The sequence below is a fragment of the Crocodylus siamensis genome, chromosome 1, assembly GCF_052110815.1.
Source record: "Crocodylus siamensis isolate JL-2025a chromosome 1, ASM5211081v1, whole genome shotgun sequence".
Classification (NCBI taxonomy): domain Eukaryota; kingdom Metazoa; phylum Chordata; order Crocodylia; family Crocodylidae; genus Crocodylus; species Crocodylus siamensis.
Genome location: NC_143395.1, coordinates 205,332,750 through 205,357,607, shown reverse-complemented (window position 1 = coordinate 205,357,607; position 24,858 = coordinate 205,332,750). Strand labels below are relative to the sequence as shown.

The window sequence follows — 24,858 nt, the reverse complement described above, 5'->3', positions numbered from 1 at the left end:
ATGGACCAGGTTCTATCATTTCAGTGAGGAGAGAGGCTACTTCAGTTCTTGATACTAAGGAATCAACTGCCCTCCCATATATAGATGGCATGTGCAAAGTGGGTTTTCCCCACAGTAGTACTGCTGGCTGTGGGGTAAAGTAAATGGAATAGAGAGGGAAGGTCTGCCAGGTCTTTTCCTGCAAGCCACAATCTATACAACACAGGAGATGCCATTTTATATTAGTGGATGGAACAGAGGCCACACTTAGCTTGACAGATCTCTTGAAAACTTAACTGAGTTTCTAGTACTTATGAAACTAATCCAATTTATACATATGAGCCACTTGCATGCAAGAGAATATTGGTTGTACCTCTAAAGTAGGGCTACTGCAGCTTTCCTCTCTGACAGATCTTGTTGCCAGTGTTGGTTTACTTTAGTGTTCTTTGGAAAAGGATGAGCTCATCCGTAGGACAGCATGGATACTGAATCCTAATATTGAATCCGCCTGATTTTCTCAAGAAGCATTTTCTGAGGTTGTTTCACACCCAGATGAGGATCCATTCTGAAGTACCCATCAGAGGGTACTTCAGAATCTGACCAGACTCAGAAAACCTCAAAAAGAAGAAAATCTTTTGAGGCCACACTGTTTTGCAGGGTATCCTCTCTTTGGTCTTCCAATTCGCCTAATGTGTAACCTCATTTGGGGGAGCAGCAGCTTCCCATTAAAAGACCTGCCAAGATAAAGTACCTTAAAGATTATCTTATTGGAAGGAGAAGTTATTTCCCTTGCCAAAAGGCTAGTGACTACTTTGCCTCTACACTTCCCCTAAGACCTTACCAACAAAATACTTGGAAAGATATAATTTAGCCTATAATGCCAATTCCAACAAGTAGTTGCCCACAGAACAAATATTTAGGAGGTCTGAATGAACAGCAAGTCAGAGTCTGAGAAGTATCAGTCTTGAAAAACTTCCAGAGAAATAGTTTAAAAAGCAAATGTTGCCAAGGGGTTCTCCCTGCCTCCCCCTACCCTTTTTCTTTCTTTTTTGATATGCTCACAACTGCCTACCTAGTAAATATATCCACTATCAGAGACAGCACCCAATACTCTTAGAGCTGAGACTGCTATATCTGAAGTCTAGTTTGAGTGATATGACTTTGCCTGGGCAGGAGTACACCTCCAGCAGAATGACTATGCCCTTTACTAAGGAAGCCTTGGCAGCAAAATCTAAGGGAGAATAATAAAAAATCCATTAGGTCCTGTGATACACTACCTCTTACTCATACTCCCACAAACCAGAACCAAACAATTAATTTTCCAAGTTTTTCTTTCTTTAGTGTTTTTTTGGGCAACCTGATCAACTGGTTGATCAGGGAGCCTGTGACAGTCTCTCTCAGTCTGGGGAGAATGAGATTGACTGTCATAGGCTCCATGATCGGGAATAGTGGGACGCACATGGGGAGCAGCAGGGACAAAGTCCAGGAGTGGCAGGACATACGAGCGGCAGGAGCCATGTGGCTGAACTGAGCCATGCCCTCTGCCACTGGAGCTGGGCGAGTGGGATGATCCCCCTCTGTACTCCCTGCCACTGGGCGAGTGGCGCCCTGGTCAGGCCAGGTCAGAGCCCTGATGGCTTGGGGCACAGCAGCAGCCACCTTGCCCTGCACACAAATCAGGGGGGCATGTGCCCTCCAGCCCTCTGCCAGGAGCCCACCCGCACACCTGGACAAGCCACCCAAGCTCTGACTCCCCCCCAGCCCAACCCACCCGCCTGGTCAGGGCCCCACTCACCCCTGCCCCACTCCCTCCTTCACTGTGGGGGCCTCGATCTGCCCCCAGGACCCCCTCAGACTGGTCTGCTGGGCAGGGTGGTGGGGTGTGGGGGGTGCAGTAGATCCTGGCTTGCCCTTTACTTCAAAAAGTGATCTTCACCTTAAAGAAGTTGAAGACCACTGAGATAAATTAACAAGAGCCACTGAACACAAATGCTTCATCTGCATTAGAAGGGCAGCAGGATGTGTCATCTTTTATGGCAGAGAAAGACTTGAGGGGTGCTTTCCAGTTCTCACTCATTTCTGCATGGATCTTGCCTTCATATTGACTAGGAGCTGGTGTTTCTTCTTTCAGTTCCAGGGATGACCTCACCTTCCTGAGTGATTTAGTTAAACTTCCCTGAGTTTTCTAGAAGCTGTGGAAATATGGGGTCCTATGTATAAGTGTATGCTGGGAGGAAGGAGAGTGAGAATGGGAAAGGAGAGGGCTTTAGAGCCATATAACTTATTCTAACTCAGTGACGGGAACTTCTGTCAGTCTGTTCAGTCTTAGTATTGGTCAGGCAGGAGTTATTTTCAATTCAGCCTGCTCTCTGCCTGCCGTTTCTGAGGGGGAACACAAGGAAGCGAAATGGCATCCTTCCAAATCTCCCACAAAGTCAAATAAAATCAAAGACATGGAGCCCTATCAGTTTTGAAGGGAAAACCAGAGAGCCAATGAAGAAAAAAGTAGTTAAATATCTCCTGAAAGTTTGTGAAACTGCTACAAAGGTTGGCCTGCAGTCTGCCATATGGAGTCAAAGAATTCTAGGAGTTCTACCACCTAAGAAAGTGATGGCACCCTGGGGTGCTGTGAAATTCTTGTAAGACTGTTGTGCAATATTCGCAATGTAAGGTGTGCAAACACGTACACATGATTCACAAGATAAACCCAGAGATTAAGTCCTATTTCAAACAGGAATCCATGGTGTCAAAAACATTCTGACCTACTGTGGTCTTTCTGAGTCTATTGCAAAAAAAAAGGATTGCTCTATTATTTTTCTGTAGTAGAAAGCCAAGATGTGACATTGTCCAAGGGGTCCCTGGAGTCTAAAAAGGTTGAGGACCACTGGTCTAAGAGAGGGCCAAAAACCCAGGCTATGAGGATCTGGTCTGTCTGGTCTGCCATGGCAAGGGAATTCCAGTGCACAGACTGATGTACAGGGGACTAAAATTGCTGTCTACTCCTATATTTTCTAGCACTGAAGACAACGAGACTAGAAAAGCTGATGGTTATGGAGGTGGTCTCAAAGAGACTATCCTAGTAACAACTGTTTTGAATTTGGACAGCCTGAACTAGGTAAAATGGTTCACTGGTGTGAAATCTAAGAACATTCATTAAGTGTTTTACAGAATCAACTTCCAGGTTTAGTAGTGAAAACATAGGATTGTGTGCGTTTAAAATCTGGCTATCATTATATTCAGTAAATTAGAAGGGTGAAAGTATTCCTTTCTTGTTTGGGAGGACCTAACTATACTGGGTGTTGAGATGAAAATTTAATTTTTGGCGATGAGATTTTATTCCCCAGATTGTATATAGCAAAGTTGCCAGAGACAAGGATTTTTGTGGGAGATAGCCCTTCCTCAGGACTCTGGCAGAGAACCAAAAACAGCACAGATAAACAGCAGATGTTTATTTGTTGTAAAACTCCATATGTAATTAAAAATGGGATACAAGAGAAATCATGGCAAACGGTGGCAAAGCTGTTTTTCTTAGGGTTAGCCAGTCAGCTCTCTTACCCCTGGCATAACTCTTCACCCTTTACTTCTGAAACCTGATAAAGTTTCTAAGCTTTAAGAATCTGAATTCTATTACAGAGATGGCTGGGTTGTCAAAACCTTCACCTGTGAAGGAGGCTCATAGCCTCCTACTACCTCTGTTTTAAAGTATATAAATAAATGGAATGCCACTTTATAGGCGTTTCTCCAAGATCAGAAGACAAAACCCATAGCTGTGTAGGTTACCTGGATCTGGGCTCTGTTTCCAGCTGTTATGTTAGATATTGTCCAACATGCCTCCTTTTTAATAGATTCCTTTGGGCTGCTTAACAAATGCAGTAAACTCTGGAGGGCTGAACAATTCAAAATTACCTAGGGGAAAGGGTAGAGAAAATATGTTAGATTATGCCCAGAATAATCAGCAGGGGAAAGGAGAGACAGCAGCAGAAGCATTCACCTATGCTGATGTGCCGTGACAACCCGTTCACTCCAGCTTTGTGGGCTGCACCATAGGCTGGAGGTTATGCATCCCTGAAGTAGACCATAAGCTTAATATGAACCAACGGTGTGCTCTTGTTGCAAAAAAGCCAAGAGCATTCTGGGTTGTACTGGTGGAAGCAGCACTTGCAAATCAAGGGCAGTAATTCTTCCACTCTATTTAGCAGTGGTGAAGCCTCACCTGTGGTACTGTATCCAGTTTTTCACCCCACACTTCAAAGAGGCTGTGAACAGCTTGGAAAGAGCCCAGCACATAGCAAAGATGACTAGGGGGCTGGGAGGCAAGACTTATGAGGAAAGACTGAAAGAACTAGGATTATTTAGTTTGGAGGAGAGAAAGCTGAAGGGGGATTTGATCACCCTGAAGGATGATTACAGAAGGGACAGAGATGGGCTTTTCTCTGTAGCTGCAGGGGACAGGTCTAAGAACACAGGCCGCAAACTACAGCACAGGAAATTTAGGTTGGAGATTGGGAGGAACTTTCTGAGTATGAGGGTGGGTCAAACACTGGAACAGGTTACTTAGAGAAATTGTGGAATCTCCATTTATTGGAATTTTTTAAGAGCAGGTTAGAGAGACACTTGGCTGGGATGATCCTGCCTAGATGATCTTGCCAGGTCCCTTCCAGCACTACTTTCATATGATGCTTTAACTGAAATTTCTGGGAAATTTGCATGATACTTAGTGACTTGGAATATAAAAGGAGTTCAAATGAGATGGACTACTTCCCCTTTTGACCTTAATTTCTACAAAACTAAGGAATCATGTATATCAAACCTGATCTCAAAATAATTTTATGGCAAATTTACATGCCATCGAAACAAGTGATAAAGCACATGGTGCTAATGTAGCTCTCAGCAACAGAACATAAAAAACAAGATTAGAAAATGTATACAAACAATCTCACTCATAATGAAGAATATAAGCAGAGAACATCTAGTTGTTACTCACCAATCTTCTTACCCAATATGAATCTAACTGGGTTAAAGGTGATATTACAAAAGAAAGAGTCCCATGCATAATAACATATGGTCAGTGTTAACAAACTAAACTCTGGGCTAGGAACCTGAGTTGCAAATTTGCAAAGATTAAAAAGTAAATATTAATATTTCAACGAGGCCAGGAGTATAAACACTTCTAAGCAGCTGGGGGCTGCACACCACATGGGCCACACCAGTAAGGTCTGCACACAGCACATGCAATTCCTGCTGCACTGTTCCACCAAGACACCTGAGCCTCCATCTTCACCCCCCAGCTGAACCACATTGCCATAGGCTCCTGGGGCAGGGACAGGAAGTGGAAATCCATAGGAGGTGCCTTGAGCCCCTGGTTGCTGCTGCAATGTGGGGAGGAACAGCCAGGTGGGAGCTCCTCCCACCCCCTACCCTCTGCAAATTAACCCCTTGCAGGGTGCATGAAATTGGACAATCTGAACTAGGCTATAGAGGTAAGAAGGCCACAGAATAAAGCCAGTACAAGATTCAGCATAACAGCTAGCCTTTGCTTGGGACAGAATCAGAAAAGAAATACTCGCAAGTGTTGAATGTCAAGATTGAATAGTATCAGCATGACTGTAGAAATTCATCCTAGGAGCTGTAGGTCAGGACTGAAATGAATCATGAGAGTGACATGCTCGGCTACAACCAATGACACCACTCTCATATGGGTGAAAACCAGAAAATACAATGGTGTAATAAGCAAAACAAAAAAGCAATTTAGAGGCTTATGAATTATCTCATTAACCAAAAAGGCAAACAGAATTACAACCCAAAAACAATGAAGTCTATACCTGGGTCTGGATGTCATCGCCAGTCACAATGTTCCCAACTGCTCGTAAGGCAGGAGATACCACTTTGTAATCACTGTGCCTAAAAAATACAAGGAAAGAGGTAACAGCCCAAGACAATTTTGCAGCCCCATCCTTTCAATCAGGACCTACACCAAGACTCCTTACTGGCAAAAGGAGAGTTTCCTCAACAAGATAGACTGACACGACTGAAGTCATAAAAGGTATCTCTAAGTTTAGATTTGAAACTATGGGTACTTCTTTTTAGGATCCTCTAGGGGGCTTTTTAATGTTTTAGATTTGATGAACAGTTTTTGTGACTTTTTGCTTTACTTTTTGTGCACTGTTTTTCTCTCTTCCAGTGCTGAGAAATCCACTGCACGGTAAAATAACTTACTGACTATATAATGGAATCAATAAAACTGACTACACACTAACTTCTGCCAAATAAAGAAAATAAACTAAGAAAAAATAAAAGAAAAATCCTTAATTTTCTGTTATAAAAACACAAGACTCTTACAAGTCTCTCCTATTACAGAAAAAATTGGGCATCAGATTTAATTTAACCACACACCCTTAAAATGAAGTTGTGGTTTTGAAAATGAAAAAACTAAATTCTTTTCCATAGGAAAGTATTCCTCCAACTTCGACTCCTGACAAATTCCTTCAAGCGAACAAAAAACACGTCTCATGGCTGTTATTTTGTTGCTAGGTGCTGACAAGCCAAGTGTTCTTCCTCTAACAAAATTTACCTTAAAATAAAAGGGATTCAAAGGGATGGACCGAAACAGTTAATTTCTCATAGCAATTTGACAACTGGCCATATATTATCTTTTATAAATATCTGAAAGCTAGTCCATCACTAGAAAATGGCAATGTGGCTCTTAACACAAAAGGGAAAATTCTAGTAAATATAAAAAGCATCACTTAATGATTACAGAGCAAGATTCACTGATGCTGAGATATCTGTATCATCTCTAAGATAAAATTTAACTAGCAAGAGATCACATTTCCTATATTTGTAACCAATCAGTAACAGCATTTTATTAAAGACCAAAGTGGGATAAAGCAGTGATAGTGTTTCCTCCAATGATGAGAAAACAGATAACTTTAGAAAAGAAAGACAGTATTTTTCAATAATTTCCTGTTTTTCCTTTTTCTTAAGTAAATGATCATTAATTCTGTTTAATACTGCTTGAGTCTGTTTAATACACACAAGCTGGTAAATGAAGGTAGTTGTATATTCTAGGTTTTTTTCCTTCCTACTTTTTAAACATATTGTAGGATTTTACATTAATGTAGCTATGTACTGCTTGTTTAGCAATAACAGCTTCCTAAGATATGCACAGACCATACGCATAAACCAAAATGACAAAGCCTACTTTTGTAGCTTTAGCTGAGATGATTCTAGCAGGGTGCAGGGCCCAGGGCAAAGCGGCCTGTGCGGGGCCCCCCTCCCCATCCCACGGCACTTACGCTGGGGAGTGAAAGCCCCGGCACACCGGATGCAGTGGGATGGGTGGCGGTTAGAACTTCTGGCTGGAACAAAGAGCCGTCCAATCCGCAGGCAGGTGCGTGGGCTAAACTACAGCCACGGCCTTTCCACTCTGCTCTGCAGGGCCCCCAGCAGTTGCTCCAATTTGCCTCCACCAGGGATGGCCCTGAGCTCCAGTATAAAATGTCATATATTTAACATAATATAAAAACTCAGTTGCGTCTCAGTGGGTACATCTACACATGCACTTTATTGTGCAGTTAACTAATTAGCTCCGTAGTAAAGCATCAGTCTACATGTGTGTTTGTATTAGGACACAGTAAATTAACTCCACTGTAGGACAGTACTGTCAGGGACAGTACTATCTTACAATGGAGTACTTTACTGTGCTGAAAGGTGCATGTAGATAGTGACCAGGGGCATAAATGGAGACCTGTCAGCCCAGCCTTTTGGGGGCTCATTCCATCTCAGCTCAAATTGCTGCTGTCCCAGGCACATGTATAGATGCTGCACCTGGGAGCAATTTGGCTCCAGCACAAGCTGCTCCAATTTATTCTGTCACTTTAATTTCACATGTAGATGCATCCACTGTTGTTTTTACAGAGTTTTAAAAGATACGTATCAAAATTACTGATACTGCTGGTATTAAGGCCAACGAACCATGTTTGTTTTCTACTATTGCAAAATCTCTACTTAACTTTACTTTTGCAGGAATCTGGACTGTAGAGAAAGGGTAAAGAGGTAACAGTAAGAAATCAAGTCAATCCTTTTAAGTTAATTTCTTACATCAGCAGCTCCACAAGTCTTCTACACACTCCTGCATCAATCACTGCCTGTATTTTATCATTAGGTCCATCAGACAAATATGACAAGGCCCAGCAGGCATCAGCTAGTACATCTGTGTCATTGACAAAGAGCAGCCAGGAAAGCACACTTAGACAAGGTGAAACCTGCAAAACATTAAAAAGATATGGTCTATGAAATGCAGAAGTCCAAAATTAGCTAGCATCCTGCACTTGACTCTGTAGGGCAGTGGACTGATATGCAGTCTGAAAGACTTGAGGAATCATTAAGGACCTACGTCAGTGCTCTTATGAAAAGCTCCAGCTCCACAGAGAAGCAGGAATAAGTCTTCCTTCAACATTAGAAATGAAGACATGTTCACGTATGCAGCAGCACATATAACTGGAGGAACTGGGAGCATCACATGACACAGGACAAGGCAGCCGATTCCCTCAGTATTAGATACAGAATATGCTAGTCAATTTTTCTAGAAAAGGACCTGGGGGTTACAGTGGACTATAAGCTGGATATGATCCAACTCGTATTGCAACAGTGTGCCCTTGTTGCAAAGAATGCTAAGCATCCTGGGCTGCATTAGTAGGAGTGTTGCCAGCATATCAAGAGAAGTGAAGTGATTACTGCCCTCTAATTCAGTGCTGGTGAGGCCACATCTGGAGTACCGTGTCTAGTTTTGGGCCTCCCACTACAGAAAGCACATGGACAAATTGGAGAAAAACAAAAATGTTTAGGGGCTCAGGCACATTACTTCAGAGGACTGGAGAAAAGACTGAGATGGGGTTTAATAGCAAACTTTAACTACCTGAAGGCTGGTTCCAAAAAGGATGGCGCTGGACTGTTCTCAGTGGTTGCAGATGACAGAGTGAAGAGCAATGGGCTCAAGTTTCAGCAAGGGAAGTTTAGGTTAGATATTAGGAAAACTCTCTCACTAGGTGGGTACTAAAACACTGGAACAGGTTACCCAGAGAGGCTGTGGAATCTCCATCCTTGGAGGTTTTTAAGACCAGGCCAGGCAAAGCCTTGGCTAGGATGACCTAGTTGGGGCTGGGTCCTGCTTTGAGTAAGGGGTTGGACTAGATGACTTCCTGAGGTCCCTTCTAACCCTAGTTTTCTATGATTCTGTTATTCATAAACAGCACTGCAGACTGGATGATAGGTCTCTGCAGGCCATGTTTTTGATACTCCTGCTATAGTGCAATGATACTTGAGTCCATGCCGTGTTATTTTTGTTTCACTCAGACTGGCTTAGTACTAATAGCAGTCAAGTGCCTTAGCTGCTGGATAGTTCAGTGAGACATCATTGGTAGGGATCTCCATAAATTGCAGAGGAAGTGCTCTGCAGCAACTCCTTTAATTTTTTTTTCATTTTACTGCTTTCCTCAGGCCCTGATAAGCAGAAGGGCCCCCACCAGCTGAGCTGTTTGCTGCAGATCTCTGGGAAATGAAATTTTAAATATGCCATGGTTTTTGCCTCCCTGCCAGTCAACAGCAAGCAGTGGGGCCACCGGGGTCTCCCTCCCAATCAGCAGTGGGGGAGCAAAAACCACAGCACATTTAAAACAGTGGTTTTCACTTCCCCAGTAATCAGCAGCAAGTGGCCTGGCCTGCAGGGCCCCTCCACCAATCAGTGTCGGGGCAGGGTAAGCAGCGAAATGAAAAAAAATTTAAGGAGCAGCTGCTGGAAGCACTTCCCCTGTGATTTACAGAGATCCCCAATTGTTGGGTCTAGTTTGCATAGGGACCTGGCAGCTCTCCCCACAGCCAGTGCCTAACCCCTCAGTAAGGGTTTTGTTTTTTTTTTTTTGTTTTTTTTAAGTATAACAGCTCTGCTGCACTCCTTTCCCTCTCACACTAGCCTCCCAAGAGATCCTGCCTATCAGCTCCTTGAGTGAGCTGAAGTCTGCTTTTCTGAAGTCCAGGGTCCTTACTCTGCTGCTCTCCATCCTTCCTTTCCTCAGGATCCTGAACTCAAATCTTCTCACAGTTGCTGCTGCCCAAGTTGCCATCCACTTCTACATTCCCCACCAGTTCTTCCGTGTCTGTGAACAGCAGGTCAAGGAGAGCACAGCCCCTAGTTGGCCTCTCCAGCACTTGCACCAGAAAGTTGTCCCCAACATTCTCCAAAAACTTCCTGGATTGCCTGTGCACTGCTGTATTGCCTTCCCAGCAGATGTCAGGGTGACTGAAGTCCCCCATAAGAACCAGGTCCTGTAATGGGGAAACTTCCACTAGCTGTTTGAAGAAAGCTTAATCCACCTCATCCTCCTGGTCTGGTGGTCGATAGCAGACCCTCACCACAACGTCACTTTGCTGCTCTCCCTCTTGCTAACCCAAAGACTTTCAACTGGCCTATCTCTAGTTCACACTGGAGCTCTGAGCAATCATACAGCTCATTTACATAAAGAGCTAGTCCTCTTCTTCCCTGCCTGTTGTTTCTGAACACTTTATACTGGAGAACTGTCACAGCTGGGTCATGCAAGCTAGCCCACCAAGTCTCTGTTATTCCAATGATGTCATAGTTCAATAACTGTATAAGGACTTCCAGTTCTTCTTGCTCGTTTCCCAGGCTCCATACATTGATGAACAGACATTTGAGGTAACTAGCTAACTGCCCTACTTTTTCAGGATGAATGAGAAGGCCTCCCTTGTTGCCCCCTCCTGTTTGTGCTACCTCCAGGTCACCTGCTTCCCCACACACCAGAGAGCTTTGGTTTCCATCCCCTGGCAAGCTTAATTTAATGCACTCCTCACCAGGTTAGTGAACCGGTCTGCAAAGATGCTCTTCCCTCCCTTCATCAGGTGGATCCCGTCTCTTCCTAGCAATCCATCGTCTTGGAACACCATCCCGTGTCTCAGACATGCCACACAGGGTACAATCATTGGATCAGCCCTATGTGGTGCAGAGGTTGGGATGGATGCACAGCTAGTTCAATGCACATAGCACCCGGGGACAGTCTGGGGTGCACACTGAATGCAGTGCTCATGGTACTGCAGCCCTGTGCATTGGATCCTGCATGCAGGGCCAGTCTGCAGGCCTGTTCGGCCCCATGGACTGGCCCTGCTCCATTTGTCTGAGCTGTTGACAAGCCCCATACCATTCGTCCAGCCCATAAAACCTCACAAGTTGGACATCCCTGCACTAGAAGGAGGTCTTGCATATATCCATCTGAAGCCCCACACCCTCCTCCTGTGAACATATGTTATTGCTCATGGGAATCGCAATAATCCTGAGACATTTGCAACAGCCCCAAAACATTAGACTGAGCAACTACACAGCCTGCCAATATGCATTACTTGGAGCAGTGTCCTAGGCAGGCCAATGGGCTTTTGACTGCCATGTAGAGCACTATCAATTGCTCCTTGGTTGTCAAACTAGTTGCATGCTGTATGCGTGGTGTCTGTTCCCAGGAGTTAGCACCTGGATAGACAAGATGAGACTTCACCAAGTGCAAAAGATTCTGCAGATCAAAAAAAAAATCTCCCAAAAATTGCACACATCTTCAAAGCTACCAATCTATACACTTCTCAGCTACACTAAGCACATTCAGGAAGACTTCTGAAAGTCCTAACAATTTCTGTGGATTTTTTGTTTAATTTAAACATCTCAGTTCCTTCCTCCTCCCTTTTTTGGGCACCATGCCTCAACCTTTCATTCTCTTGTTTTCTTTCATGTTTTGTTTCTTACCTTGGCAAAGTCAGGAGGAGGATTCTTCCCTCTGCAGAGGTTGGATAGAGCCCATACAGCATTCCGTGTCATGGTAAGACGATTCTGTTTTGAAAGTAATCTGAACAGAAAAAACAGCCATCAGTCCATTTCTTTTAAAATCTTTCAAAGGAAAAACATACTGTAGTGTTAATTAACAGATTAATTAATGAAGCTTTCACAGGGTCTAAAGTTCTTCCAACTTAAGTCAATGGAAACTAGGTTAGAAAGATTACATCAAAATAAATCACTAGTTAAATAGTAATCAATGGTAGAAGGCAACTTCTGCCTTCAATTTATTACTGGATTTTACTAGTCCAGAAACATCTGCAATGAGTTTGATCAAGTAACTTATTTTGATAGATATCAGGATCTCTATGGAACTGTTCAGTCAGTTCAGGAGCTTTGCTCACAACCTGGCTGAACTGTTTTAGAGAACAGGACCTTTAAATGAGGCCCAGAAGTTATATCAAAGATGCCTTCTTTATGAGAGAAAGTTCTCTAGGCTCAAGTGCTCCACTGCTGAATCAGCTGAAGACTCAAATCGTGAGCCTAGTCTCTGTGAAAGAACATACTACAAAGCTCCTTTCCTGGCTGCACAATTTCATTAAAATTAGATCTCTGATAGAGCTTGGGCAAGCAGGAGGTTTACAAAAGACAATGAGATCTATAAAATGATTACTGATAAATAACAGAACTTCCTGAATGTCCCCAGCCTAGTCAGAAGCAGGTTGTCTTTTCACTGAGCAAGCCCCTGCTGTTTATCAGCATTATTCATTGCAACAAAAATCCTTTTGTGCAATGGCAGCTGATGGGGAAGAATGATTTCCATTTCAGAACCCAAAGCATGTGTACCTAATTCTAGGTTTCTTCCAATATAAAAAAAATTACTTATTTTACATAACTGTGGTGGTTCGATGAGCTGTCTATACAGATGCCAGTCTGGGTGTTATGCAGGTATTCCATACATGTGAATTCAGATCCTTTTAAAAAAACTGACACTTCCCTGATGCCCCAATGCCATCCTTCTCCCCATCAAGTGCATAAAGCACTACCTGTGCTCTATTCCTTTGCCAATAGCAATCCCAGATAGGAACAAGACTGAATCTAGCTCAGGGCAGGAAGCAAATGACACTTATGTCTTACCTGATAAAGCATAAAGGTTCGTACCAGTGAAAGAGAGATAAAGACTGTGCTGCTGTTCCATATGCACCTAATAAAGGAATACTACCCAAGCAGATCACACGACTCCTGGTGGAAGAAGTGCTAATCTTGCCAAGATAATATTTCTTAGATCAAAGTGCAAGTCCTGACAGAGTCCAAGACCCACTTGGGCAGTTCCTATGATAGCCCAGGTGTAAACCTGAAAGGCTTAGTAGTCTGAACAGTGAAAGAAGCGAAAATGTAACAAATCCCTAACAGACTCATGGGGTGTAACTACACCAATATATTAGTATAGGTGTTCTCTGTCTGTAGCTTAGTCACTGTAATAATAGAATCAAAGAGAATTAAGGTTGTAGGGGACCTCAGGAGGTCACATCTAGTTCAACCCCCTGCTCAAAGCAGGACAATCCTCAATTATGTCATACCAGCCAAGGCTTTCTCTAGCCAGGTCTCAAAAACCACCAAGAATGAAGATTCCAAAGCTTGCCTGGGTAGCCTGTCCCAGTGCTTTACTACCCTCCTCATGAGAGTTTTTCCTAATATCTAACCTCAACTTCCCTTGCTGCAACTTGAGACCATTGCTCCTTGTTCTCTCATCTGTCACCACTCAGAACAGTCTCTTTTTGTAACCACCCTTCAGGGAGTTGAAGGTTGCAATTAAATCAGTCTTCTTTTCTCCAGATTAAATAAGCCCAATTTCGTTCAGTCTCTCCTCAGAAGCCGTGTGTCCCAGTACCCTATTTTCATTTCACCCTGGACTCTCTTCAATTTGTCCATATCCTTTCTATAGTGGGGGGCCCAAAACTGGGCACAGTACTCCAGATGCACCCTCACCAGTGCCAAACAAGGGAATAATCACTTCCCTTGATCCGCTGGGCAGTGCTCCTGTTAATGCAGCCCAGTGTGCCATTAGCCTTTTGCAAAAAGGCCACGCTGTTGGCCTCATATTCAGCTTATTGTCCACTGTAATGCCCAGGTCCTTTTCTGCGGAGCTGCTGCTTAGCCATTCAGTCCCCAGCCTATACTGGTGCATAGGGTTGTGCTGTCCTACATGCAGGACTTCGCATTTGTCCTTACTGAGCTTCATAAGATTTCTTTTGATCCAGTTGTCCAATTTGTTGAGCTGTCTCTGAATCCTAGCCCTACCCTCCAGCATATCTACTACTCCCCCCAGCTTGGTGTCATCTGCAAACATGCTGAGGCGGCACTACAACCCATCTTCCAGATCGCCGATGAAGGTACTGAACAAAACCAGAGCCAGACTGACCCTCGAAGCACTCAATTTGATACCAGCTGTCAATTAGACATCGAGTCAGTGATTACTACCCTTTGAGACCAACAATCTAGCCACTTTTCTATCCATTTCACAGTCCGTTCATGAAACCCGTATTTCTTTAGCTTGCCTGCAAGAGTGTTGCAGGAGACCATATCAAAAGCCTTGCTAAAGTCAAGATGCATCACACCCACTGCTTTCCCTGCATCCATGGAGCCAGTTTCCCATCATGGAAGGCAATCAGGTTGGTCAGGCATGACTTGCCCTTGGTGAATCCATGCCAACTGTTCCCAATGACCTTGTTCTCCTCCAAGTGCTTAGAAATGGATTCCTTGAGAACCTGCTCCATGATTTTTCCAGGGACTGAGGTGAGGCTGACCAGTCTGTAGCTCCCTGGATCCTCTTCCTTCCAAGATGGGCACTAGGATTTCCCCTTTTCTAATTCTCCAGGACCTTTCCTGATCACTGAGTTTTCAAAGATAATGGCCAGCAGCTCTGCAATCGTATCTCCAACCCCCTCAGCACCTTCGGCTGCATTGTGTCTGGCCCCATGGTCTTGCACATGTCCAGCTTTCTAAACCGTCCCTAACAAGTTCTTTCACCACTGTCAGCTGCTCACCTCCTCCCCAAACCGTGCTGCCAGGTGTAGTAGTCTGGGATCTAACTTTGCCTGTGAAGACTGACGTAAAAAAGACATTAAGTACTTCAGCCTTTTTCACATAATATGTCACTGGGGGCTCCTATACACATGCAGGGGGGCTGCTCTGATGCACTGTAATTAACTAAGTCTGCTGGCACGTGGAAATTACTACACTCCAGCAGACTCCAGCATCACGAGTATCAGTGTCCCTGCACTGAAAATGGTAGCAGGGTGCTTTAAACTAAAGCTCGTTTGGCAAGCTTTAATTCAAAGTGCCCCACTGCCCTTTTTCAGCGCAGGAATGCTGATACACATGACGCTCCAGGGACTTTTAATTAGCACTGCTCTCAAAACTGCACTAATTAAAGTGCCAGCCCTGCCTCAGGGGGCATGTCTCTGGATGCCCTAGGTTGTCTCCCCCATTCAGTAAGAGCCCACACATTTCCCGATCTTCCTTTTCTTGCTGACATATTTGTAGAAAACCTTCTCATTATTCTTCATGTCCCTTTCTAGCTGCAACGCCAACTGTGTTCTGGCCTTTCTGATATTTCATCCCTGCATTCCCGAGAAATACGCTTATAGTCCTCCCTTGTAGTTTGTCCAAGTTTCTACTACTTGTAAGCTTCCTTTTTGTGTTTTAGCTCACTGAAGAGTTCCTTGCCATACTTGTTAACTGTCCTGTGCATCAGGATGGTTGGTTCGTGCCCCCTCAGTAAGGTTTCTTTAAAGTACAACCAGCTCTACTACACTCCTCCTTTCCCCCTCAAATTGGCCTCCCAGGGGATCATGCCCATCAGTTCCTTGAGTGCTTACTGTCCTAGTATAAGATGCTTGAGTACAAAATCAATATGTTACAGTGTAAGTTTAACTGCGTAATCTATCTAGGCTAATGGTGGGCAAAGTATGGCCAGTGGGCTGAATCTAGCACACCAAGTGACTGGATCTGGCCTGCAGCTGCCTCAGTGGCACTTGGCATGGGGCTAAGCCCTGCCTGGCTTCTGTTGGCATTCATGGCCTAGTGCCAGCCCTAGCCAACACACACAGCTTTCATTTTGGCTGCAGCCGGGTGCTGCTCTGCTTCCCGTCTCCAGCAGTGGCTACTGCTCCTTATCTCTCCTCTATCCATGGCAGACTCCCAGGACCTAGCATCCAGGCAATACCTTCCCCCACAACCCTTCCCAGAGGGTAGGGTCACTTACAGAGTAGGTCCCAGGGCCTGGGCTGGAGCTGTCTGTCACCACCAGGGGATCTGGCCTCATGATTCCAACCTCACTTGCTCCTCCTGTTCCTGAACACTGTTCCCTACCCCCACCACAGCCCATAAGGAGCTTTGGTGAGTTGCTAAGGGTGGGGAGGTGCTGACCCAGCCCACAACAGCTCATCAAAGCTCCCCATTGCGGCCCTCAGGCCCAAATAAATGCCCACCCCTAGTCTAGGCCCTTAGCCCTACCCATGCTAAATATCAATACTCTCATGCAAGCCAATGTAGGAAATCTCATTTTGCTCATGGCAAAATACAGTTTAGCCAAGAGAAGCAAAATCTAAAGAGACAGGGAAGCAAGAGCACCCTGAAGAATATTCACACTTTAGGGTAAAAGTGACTTTGCTATCAGACACAGAAGGGCTCCCCCACCCCCAAATATTCAACACTATGTAAAAATTAAGAACAAAGTAAGAATGAAGAAACAAACCCTGAAAATTTCCAGCTGATACACAGTACACCTCCCTGTATTGAGCAAAAAACCGCATTTCCTCAGTGTGCCATTCTGTGTGTTAGCTGTCCACTGAATTGGGAATTTAGTTTCAGCTCTCACTCCTGATATTCAAAGTCCTTCATCAGCTACACACCCTCTGAATCCAAGCTCTCAGAACAGCTACATTGCAAAATAATGACCAGTACAGAAAACTCCACAAGAACAAAAAAAACTTTCGCATGAGCTGGATCTACCTGCCAGAACTCACTTTCACAAAGAGAACTGGCCACAGACTTCACTACTTTCAGAATCAAATACAGACTCACCTCTGACATAGTTTTCCTTCAGTAGTTTCTCCTTGTATACAAACCCTGCTAACAACAAATCGGGAAAGCAGCACTGTGAATACAGGATGAGAAGAACCCAATCTGTGCTGTTTGTGCTGCTGGGGAAGTACTTACGTAAAACTTTCCTACACAGCAGTAAGAGACAATTAAAAGTGAATTTACCTATTCCACTGTCAGTGGTAAATATGTACTGCTTATTAAGCTGTCAAATAAGGTATAAGCAGTAGCTCTCATCTGTGCTTGAATTTGTGACTCAGTTTCACAGTTACACATATCACACACTGTGTTGACATGTCTGGCTATCCCGGAGTTCAGTTTCAGCCTCATCAGACATCAGCAAAACAGAGACTACCCTTCTCAAAACATACTTACTGCAGTAAAGGGGGTAGGATGTTGCAGTCCAATACATAATCTCTACACATGGTGCTGTCTCCAGCAATATTGCCAAGAGCCCATACTGCCTGCAAAGAAATAAAAAACAATACCTGCTTTTATTCTCATGATTCAAATTAAAGTTTTCCTGCATGTGCATACTGTAGTAAGAGCTATCATGTTCCATGATAATCTTTAGATTCTTAGTTGATTTATATGGGAGGGAAAGATTCTTCCTTCTGAGGTACATATACACAGCCAGGCTCACTGGATGGCTCGACTAGGAACACCCACAAAGGGATATTGTCACATGGTGGGGAGCAGGCCAAATGGGGTCAACAACAGAATTTATTAACAGCCACATAAACAAGAATCTTCTTCATACCAAATTAGGAAGTGTGGCAGAAAAAGTCAAGAAACAGGAGCATGTGATGAATACAAATGGAAGGGCAAATCAATATTCAAACTCCCAACTCCACAAAGTTTACAGTTCTGCCATGCCTGCTCTTACTATGCAGTAAGTAAAAGAACCTGTGGATAAGGTGCTCCAGGTTACCTTTCACTCTTAAAACACTGGGGACTGGACAGCTGCCATAACTTGAGTAGGGCACAAAAAGGGAAGGAATGGAGAACTGTAACAATTACAGAATAACATCCTGAACTTAATTCCCATAGAAAATTAAGGAAAGACTGACATAAGATGTAATCAGTCAGATTACATCTATATTAGTCAGAATATGTTAAGCTTGACATTATCTCCCTGCAAAGGTCAACAGAAGTTTTTATTTACTTATATATCAATCATTTATATAAGGGAGGAAGACTAGCAAGTAGGGCAAGAGACCAGCTTAGCTTAGCATAGCAGGGAACTCTTCAATCCAGTAACACGTAAAAAAAAAGCTGACAAGAAGTGGAAATTTGGACAAACTACTAGGGTGAAGTATAAGAGTATTATTTGGGTATGCAGGGATGAAATATCAAAGGCCAAAGTGTAACTGCAGGTGCAGCTAACAAGGGAAGAAGAACAAAAAGGGTTTCTACAAGTATGTCAGCAACAACAAGAGGAAGATTTAGTGACAGATGATGTGGAAAAGACTGACGTACTCAGTGCCTTATCTTAGTCTTCACAGAGAAAGTCAGCTCCCAGACACTGTGCCTGGCAGCACACTTTAGGGAAAAGAAGAGCAGCTGATGGTGGCAAAAGAACATGTTAGGGACTGTTTAGAAAGCTGGACATGTACAAGCCCATGGGGCTGGATGTGATGTACCCAAGGGGGCTGAGAGAGTTGAGAAATGTGGTTGCAAAGTCACTCGCCATTTTCTCTGAAAACTCATGGTGGCCAGGAAATATCCTGGAAGATAGGAAAAGGACAAATCTAGTGCCCATCTTGAAGGGAAGAAGGATGATCTGGGGAACTACAGACTGGTGAGCTTTACCTCAGTCCCTGGAAAGGTCATGGAGCAGATCCCCAAGGAATCCATTTCTAAGCACTTGGAAAAATGGGTGATTAGGAATAGTCAGCATGGATTCACCACGAGCAAGTCTTGCCTGACCAAACTAATTGCCTTCTATTATAAGAGACTGGGTCCATGGATGTAGGAGAAGCAGTGCATGTGATGCATCTTGACTTTAGCAAGGCTTTTGATATGGTCTCCCACAACACTCCTGAAAGCAAACTAAGGAAATACAGGTTTCATGTATGGTGTAAGGTGGATAGAAAAGTGGCTGGATCATCAGCCTCAAAGGGTAGTAACCACTGGCTCGATGTCTAGTTGGTAGTCAATATTAAGTTGAGTGCCTCAAGGGTCAGTTCTGGGGCTGGTTTTATTCAATACCTCCATCAATGATCTGGAAGATGGGTTGGAGTATATCCTCAGCATGTTTGCAGATGACACCAAGCTGGGGGGAGTAGTAGATAAGCTGGAGGGTAGAAATCTCATGAGGTTCAATAAGGATAAGTGTGAAGTCCTGCATGTAGGACGGAACAACCCTATGCAGGGTACAGGCTGGGGACTGAATAGCTAAGTAGCAGCTCTGCAGAAAAGGACCTGGGGGTTACAGTGGACAATAAGCTGAGTATGAGCCAACAGTGTGGCATTGTTGTGGAAAAAAGCTAATGGCACACTGGGCTGCATTAGCAGGAGCACTGTGGCCAGTTTTGGTCACCTACAGAAAGGTTGTGGTCAAACTGGAGAGTGTCCAGGGGGCCAATGAAAATGGTGAGGGGGCTGGGACACATGACTTTTGAGAAGAGACTGAAGGAACTGGGCTTAATAAGTCTGGAGAAGAGAAGACTGATTTAATTGCAGCCTTCAACTGCCTGAAGGGTGGTTACAAAAGGGACTGTTCTGAGGGGTGGCAGATGAGAAAAAAGGAGCAATGGTCTCACATTGTAGCAAGGGAAGTTGAGGTTGGATATTAGGCACAACTCTCTCATGACGAGAGTAGTAAAGTAAAGGAACAGGTTACCCAGAGACCCTGTGGAATCTCCATCCTCGGAGGATTTTGAGACCTGGCTAGACAAAGCCTTGGCTGAGATGACACAGTTGAGGATTGTCCTGCTCTGAGCAAGGGGTTGGACTAGATGTGACCTCCTGCGGTCCCTCCCAATCGTCATTTTCCATATATGCATGAGCATATATATTACAGTATGGAACGCTGTACTTTAAGTTACATGCCTTAATATGTCTGTATAATGTGTGTGCATGTGTATGTGTATGTGTGCATGTGCACACACACACGGCAGACATACTTAGGATGGCCTCAGGGTGTACCTGGCAGTGGGCACCACTGCTGGCACTTCCACCTCCACCACAGTGGCACTGACACAGTTGCTGATTGGGTATGGGGGACCCCCCTCCCGGGTCACCAATTGGCTACTGGCCTCCACCCCCCACCTCATTTACTTGCTGCTGGGGAACCACCCCCATTCCCCCCACTTGACTGGCTACTGGGGTACACTGACCCAAAAAGGTTGAATGTTGTGCTGTAGTATGTAAACTTAATGTAGCATATTAAATGGATTAAAAAACTAGTTCATAGGTATCAAAATGAACTATAGATGGAAGATCTTGACTGAGTGAGGGAATTGCAAGTTGGGACCCACTGATATCTGTCCTTGTCCCAAAGGTGTTACACAGATATCTGCAACCGGGAGGTGCCCTCCACTGCAGAGTGGCAGACTGTCACCTCCAGAACCAGGGCTGCTAGTAACACAGCAGTACCAGTTCCTCCAGTCCAGCTGGAGAACAGGTATGAGGCCCTGGCAACTCTGGAGGAGAAGGAAGGAGAGGAGGCAACCGGAGAGGAGACAACTCCACGTTCCGAGCAGGCTGAAGGAGCTAAGGAGTCCCGGAGGAAAAAGCGTTGAGCGATCATCATAAGCAACTCCATCCTGAGAGGTACAGAGGGCCCCATATGTCGCCAGGACCCCTTGACACAAGAGGTCTACTGCCTACCTGGAGCAAAGATTCACGACGTGAAGGGGATGATCCAGGCCGTGATCCAGCTCACCAATTACTACCCCATGGTCCTAATCCATGTGGGTACTAATGATGCGGCCAGAAGAAGCCCTGATTGCCTGATGGCGGACTACCACACTCTGGGGGGCGTGCTGAAGGAGGTAGGGCACAGGTGGTTTTCTTTTCCATCCTACCAGTGAGCAGATGTGGAAGACAGTATGCAACGTGCATTGCGGAGACCAACTGGCGGCTTCGGGAATGGTGTCTCGAGGCAGGCTTTGGCTTCCTCAACAATGACCAGCACATCACGACAAGAGACATGCTCAGATGGGATGGTCTCCACCTTTCCCCTAAAGGTAAGCATGTGTTTTCTTTTTAGGTTGGCGGATCTCCTCCGGCGGGCTTTAAACTAGGCTCATTAGGGGAAGGGAAAGACAAGGGCGGAGGAAGCCCTGGACTGCCAAACCAAGCAACACCCACAAGTACAGCTCAGCCTAGGCTGATGAGCAGAACATATACACAGGTAAGCAACAGGGGCCAGGGTAATGCTGAAAGTAGGGGGCCAGTGCACACATCCACAGGAGGCCTCAAATGCCTCTACACAAATGCTCATAGTATGGGAAACAAGCAAGAGGAACTTACCCTCCTGCTAGCTGACGCCAACCCAGACATAGTGTGGATCACTGAAACATGGTGGGACCCAACGCATGACTGGGCGGTGAATATCAAGGGCTATAGGCTGTACAGGAGGGATAGGACAGGGAGGAAAGGTGGGGGTGTGGCGCTCTACATTAAAGGAGGAATACACATCCTCATCAGTTAGCAAAGAATCAGAGGAGGGGCACTCTGAAGTGCTCTGGGTTAAAATACAAGGCAGTCACAGGGAAAGAGACTTAACAGTGGGGGGTCTACTACAGACCACACAACCAAGCGGAAGAGCTAGACCAGGAATTCTTAAGTCAGCTAACGGAGGTAGTTAGGTCAAAGGACATGGTCATCATGGGGGACCTGAACTTTCCAGACATCTGCTGGGAAGAGCAGGCAGCCAGGTCTGACCGCTCATGTAGGTTCCTAGCCAGAATGCAGGACCTTCATCTAACCCAGGAGGTGCGCAGCCCCACTAGGGGAGACACCTTGTTGGATCTGGTGCTGGCCATGGGTGATGACCTGGTGAGGGGGCTGTGGGTGCTCGACCACCTGGGCAACAGTGATCATCGCCTGCTGGGATTCACCATCCAGCACAAGGTGGCAAAGGCCTACAGCAAGGCAGCAGCCCTGGACTTCAGGAGGGTGGACTTCAATGAACTAAGGAGAATAGTCGGGGAAGCGCTGAGGTCCCAGAGGGGAGGGGAGCCAGGTGTCCTTAAGGAGACTATCCTCCAAGCCCAAAGGGAGGTAATCCCAACACGGATCAAAGGGGGCAAGAGGGCGCAAAAGCCTCCATGGCTCACCAAAAGCATCTGGGAATGTCTCCTAGCTAAAAGGGAGGCACACACCCAATGGAAGGCAGGGGCCATCACCACAGAGGATTATATTGTGGTTGCTCGGGGATGCAGAGGGGCTGTCAGGAAGGCCAAGGCAGAGATGGAACTGGGACTAGCTTCGAGGACAACAAGAAGTCCTTTCTTAAATACAGAGGGGACAAAAAGAAGGTTCTGGGTAACGTGGGGCCCCTGCAGGACACACTAGGGAATTTGTTCGTCACACCAGACGACAAAGCCAACATATTTAATGATTTCTTTGCCTCCATTTTCCTGAGCAGGGACCAAAACAGTCACCCCCCTCCTCTGGGCCCCCTTAGACCCTAGGGGAGGCGCACCTAGACCAAGGGTTAGTGAGAAACTAGTCAGGGAACTTCTGGAGGGACTGGATGTATTTAAAATCAGCTGGTCCGGATGATCTCCACCCCAGAGTACCGAGGGAATTGGCTGAGGTCATTGCAGGACCCCTGGCACGGCTTTATGAACACTCATGGTGCCCTGGTGTGGTGCCAGAGGACTGGAAGAGGGCCAGTGTTGTTCCCATCTTCAAAAAGGGGAAGAAGGAGGACCCGGGAAACTATAGGCCAGTTAGTCTTACCTCAATCCTGGGCAAGCTTTTTGAGAAAATTATTCTGGCGCATATCCACGAGGGGCCAGCAGGGGAGATTATGCTTAGGGGCAACCAACACGGGTTCATTAGAGGCAGGTCCTGTCAGACCAACCTGGTGGCCTTCTATGACCAGATCACCAAATCCTTAGATGCAGGGGTAGCAGTGGACATAGTCTTCCTGGACTTTTGGAAGGCTTCAACACTGTCTCTCACCCCGTTCTCATTAAGAAACTGGGGGACTGTGGTGTCAACACCTACACAGTCAAATGGGTCGTCAACTGGCTGGAGGGCCGCACCCAGAGAGTGATAGTGGATGGGTCATTTTTGACTTGGAGGGATGTGGGCAGTGGGGTCCCCCAGGGCTCGGGCCCGCACTGTTCAACATCTTCATCAGTGACTTGGACGAGGGGGTAAATAGCACCCTGTTCAAATCTGCTGATGACACCAAGATGTGGGCACGTTAAAAGGGAGGAATAGGTTGCAATTGGACCTAGACAGGTTACAGGGTTGGGCAGATGAGAATAGGATGGGATTCAACACCAACAGGTGCACGGTGATGCACCTGGGGAGGAACAACTGGTACCATACCTACAGGTTGGGGAACTCCCTTCTCATCAGTACAGAGGCAGAAAAGGATCTTGGAGTCATCATTGATGCCAGGATGAACACGGGCCGGCAGTGTGGGGATGCAGTTAGGAAGCCCAACTGCACCTTGTCATGCATCCACAGATGCATCACAAGCAGGTCCAAGGAGGTGATCCTCCCCCTCTATGCGACACTGGTCAGGCTGCAGCTGGAGTACTGCGTCCAGTTCTGGGCGCCACACTTCAGGGATGTGGACAACGTGGAGAGGGTCCAGAGGAGAGCCACTCGCATGGTCAGGGGACAGCAGGGCAGGCCCTATGAGGAGAAGCTACAGGACCTGAAGCTGTTCAGCCTCCACTAGAGAAGGCTGAGGGGAGATCTAGTGGCCTGTTAAAATTAGTCAGAGGGGACCAGCAAGCACTGAGGAAAGTCCCTGTTCCCCTGTGCACTACCAGGAGTGACCAGGAATAACGGTCACAAGCTGGCAGAGGGTAGATTTAGGCTAGATATCAGGAGGCGCTACTTCACAGTCAGGGCGGGTAGGATCCAGAACCAACTTCCAAGGGAAGTGGTGCTGGCTTCTACCCTGGGGGTCTTTAAGACAAGGCTTGACAATCACCTTGCTGGGGTCATTTGACCCCAGTATTCTTCCCTGCCATGGCAGAGGGTTGGACTCAATGATCTGCTCAGGTCCCTTCCGACCCTGGAAACTATGAAAAACTATGCATATTGTGACAAAATCTTTAATTATATCAGGACTGTCCAACTAACAGCTTGTAGAGGGTTACATTTACATGTAATATATATGCGCGCACACACATATATATGGAAAATGAGGGTTGGAAGGGACCTCAGGAGGTCACATCTAGTCCAACCCCCTGCTCAGAGCAGGACAATCCTCAACTGTGTCATCTCAGCCAAGGCTTTGTCTAGCCAGGTCTCAAAATCCTCCGAGGATGGAGATTCCACAGGGTCTCTGGGTAACCTGTTCCTTTGCTTTACTACGCTTGTCATGAGAGAGTTGTGCCTAATATCCAACCTCAACTTCCCTTGCTACAATGTGAGACCATTGCTCCTTTTTTCTCATCTGCCACCCCTCAGAACAGTCCCTTTTGTAACCACCCTTCAGGCAGCTGAAGGCTGCAATTAAATCAGTCTTCTCTTCTCCAGAGCACTACCAGGAGTAACAAGTAATAATGGCCGTAAGTTGACTGACAGTAGATTCAAGCTAGCCATCAGGAGGCGCTACTTCACAGTCAGGGAGGCTAGGATCTAAAACCAACTTCCAAGTGAACTGGTGCTTGCTCCTACCCTGGGGATCTTCAAAAGGAGGCTAGATGATCACCTAGCCATGGTTATCTGACCCCAGCATTCTTACCTGCCCATGGAAACATTTTGGCTGCGAGGCTCCTGTCTTCTTGAAGCTTCTCTCC

The 24,858-nt window shown here is 45.7% G+C and overlaps 1 protein-coding gene across 3 annotated transcripts in view; it reads right to left on the bottom strand.

Annotated features, from left to right (window-relative positions):
- KPNA1 (karyopherin subunit alpha 1) overlaps positions 1-24,858 on the bottom strand; it is an 80,252-nt gene that overhangs the window by 19,979 nt on the left and 35,415 nt on the right. For all 3 annotated transcript variants that reach the window (XM_090053482.1, XM_090053465.1, XM_090053474.1), the window contains exons 7-11: positions 17,288-17,376; positions 11,780-11,879; positions 8,080-8,243; positions 5,802-5,880; positions 3,760-3,885 (exon numbers count right to left, since the gene is read on the bottom strand). In XM_090053482.1, coding sequence (XP_089909608.1) covers positions 3,760-3,885; positions 5,802-5,880; positions 8,080-8,243; positions 11,780-11,879; positions 17,288-17,376 — 558 coding nt within the window. The remainder of the gene's footprint in view (positions 1-3,759; positions 3,886-5,801; positions 5,881-8,079; positions 8,244-11,779; positions 11,880-17,287; positions 17,377-24,858) is intronic.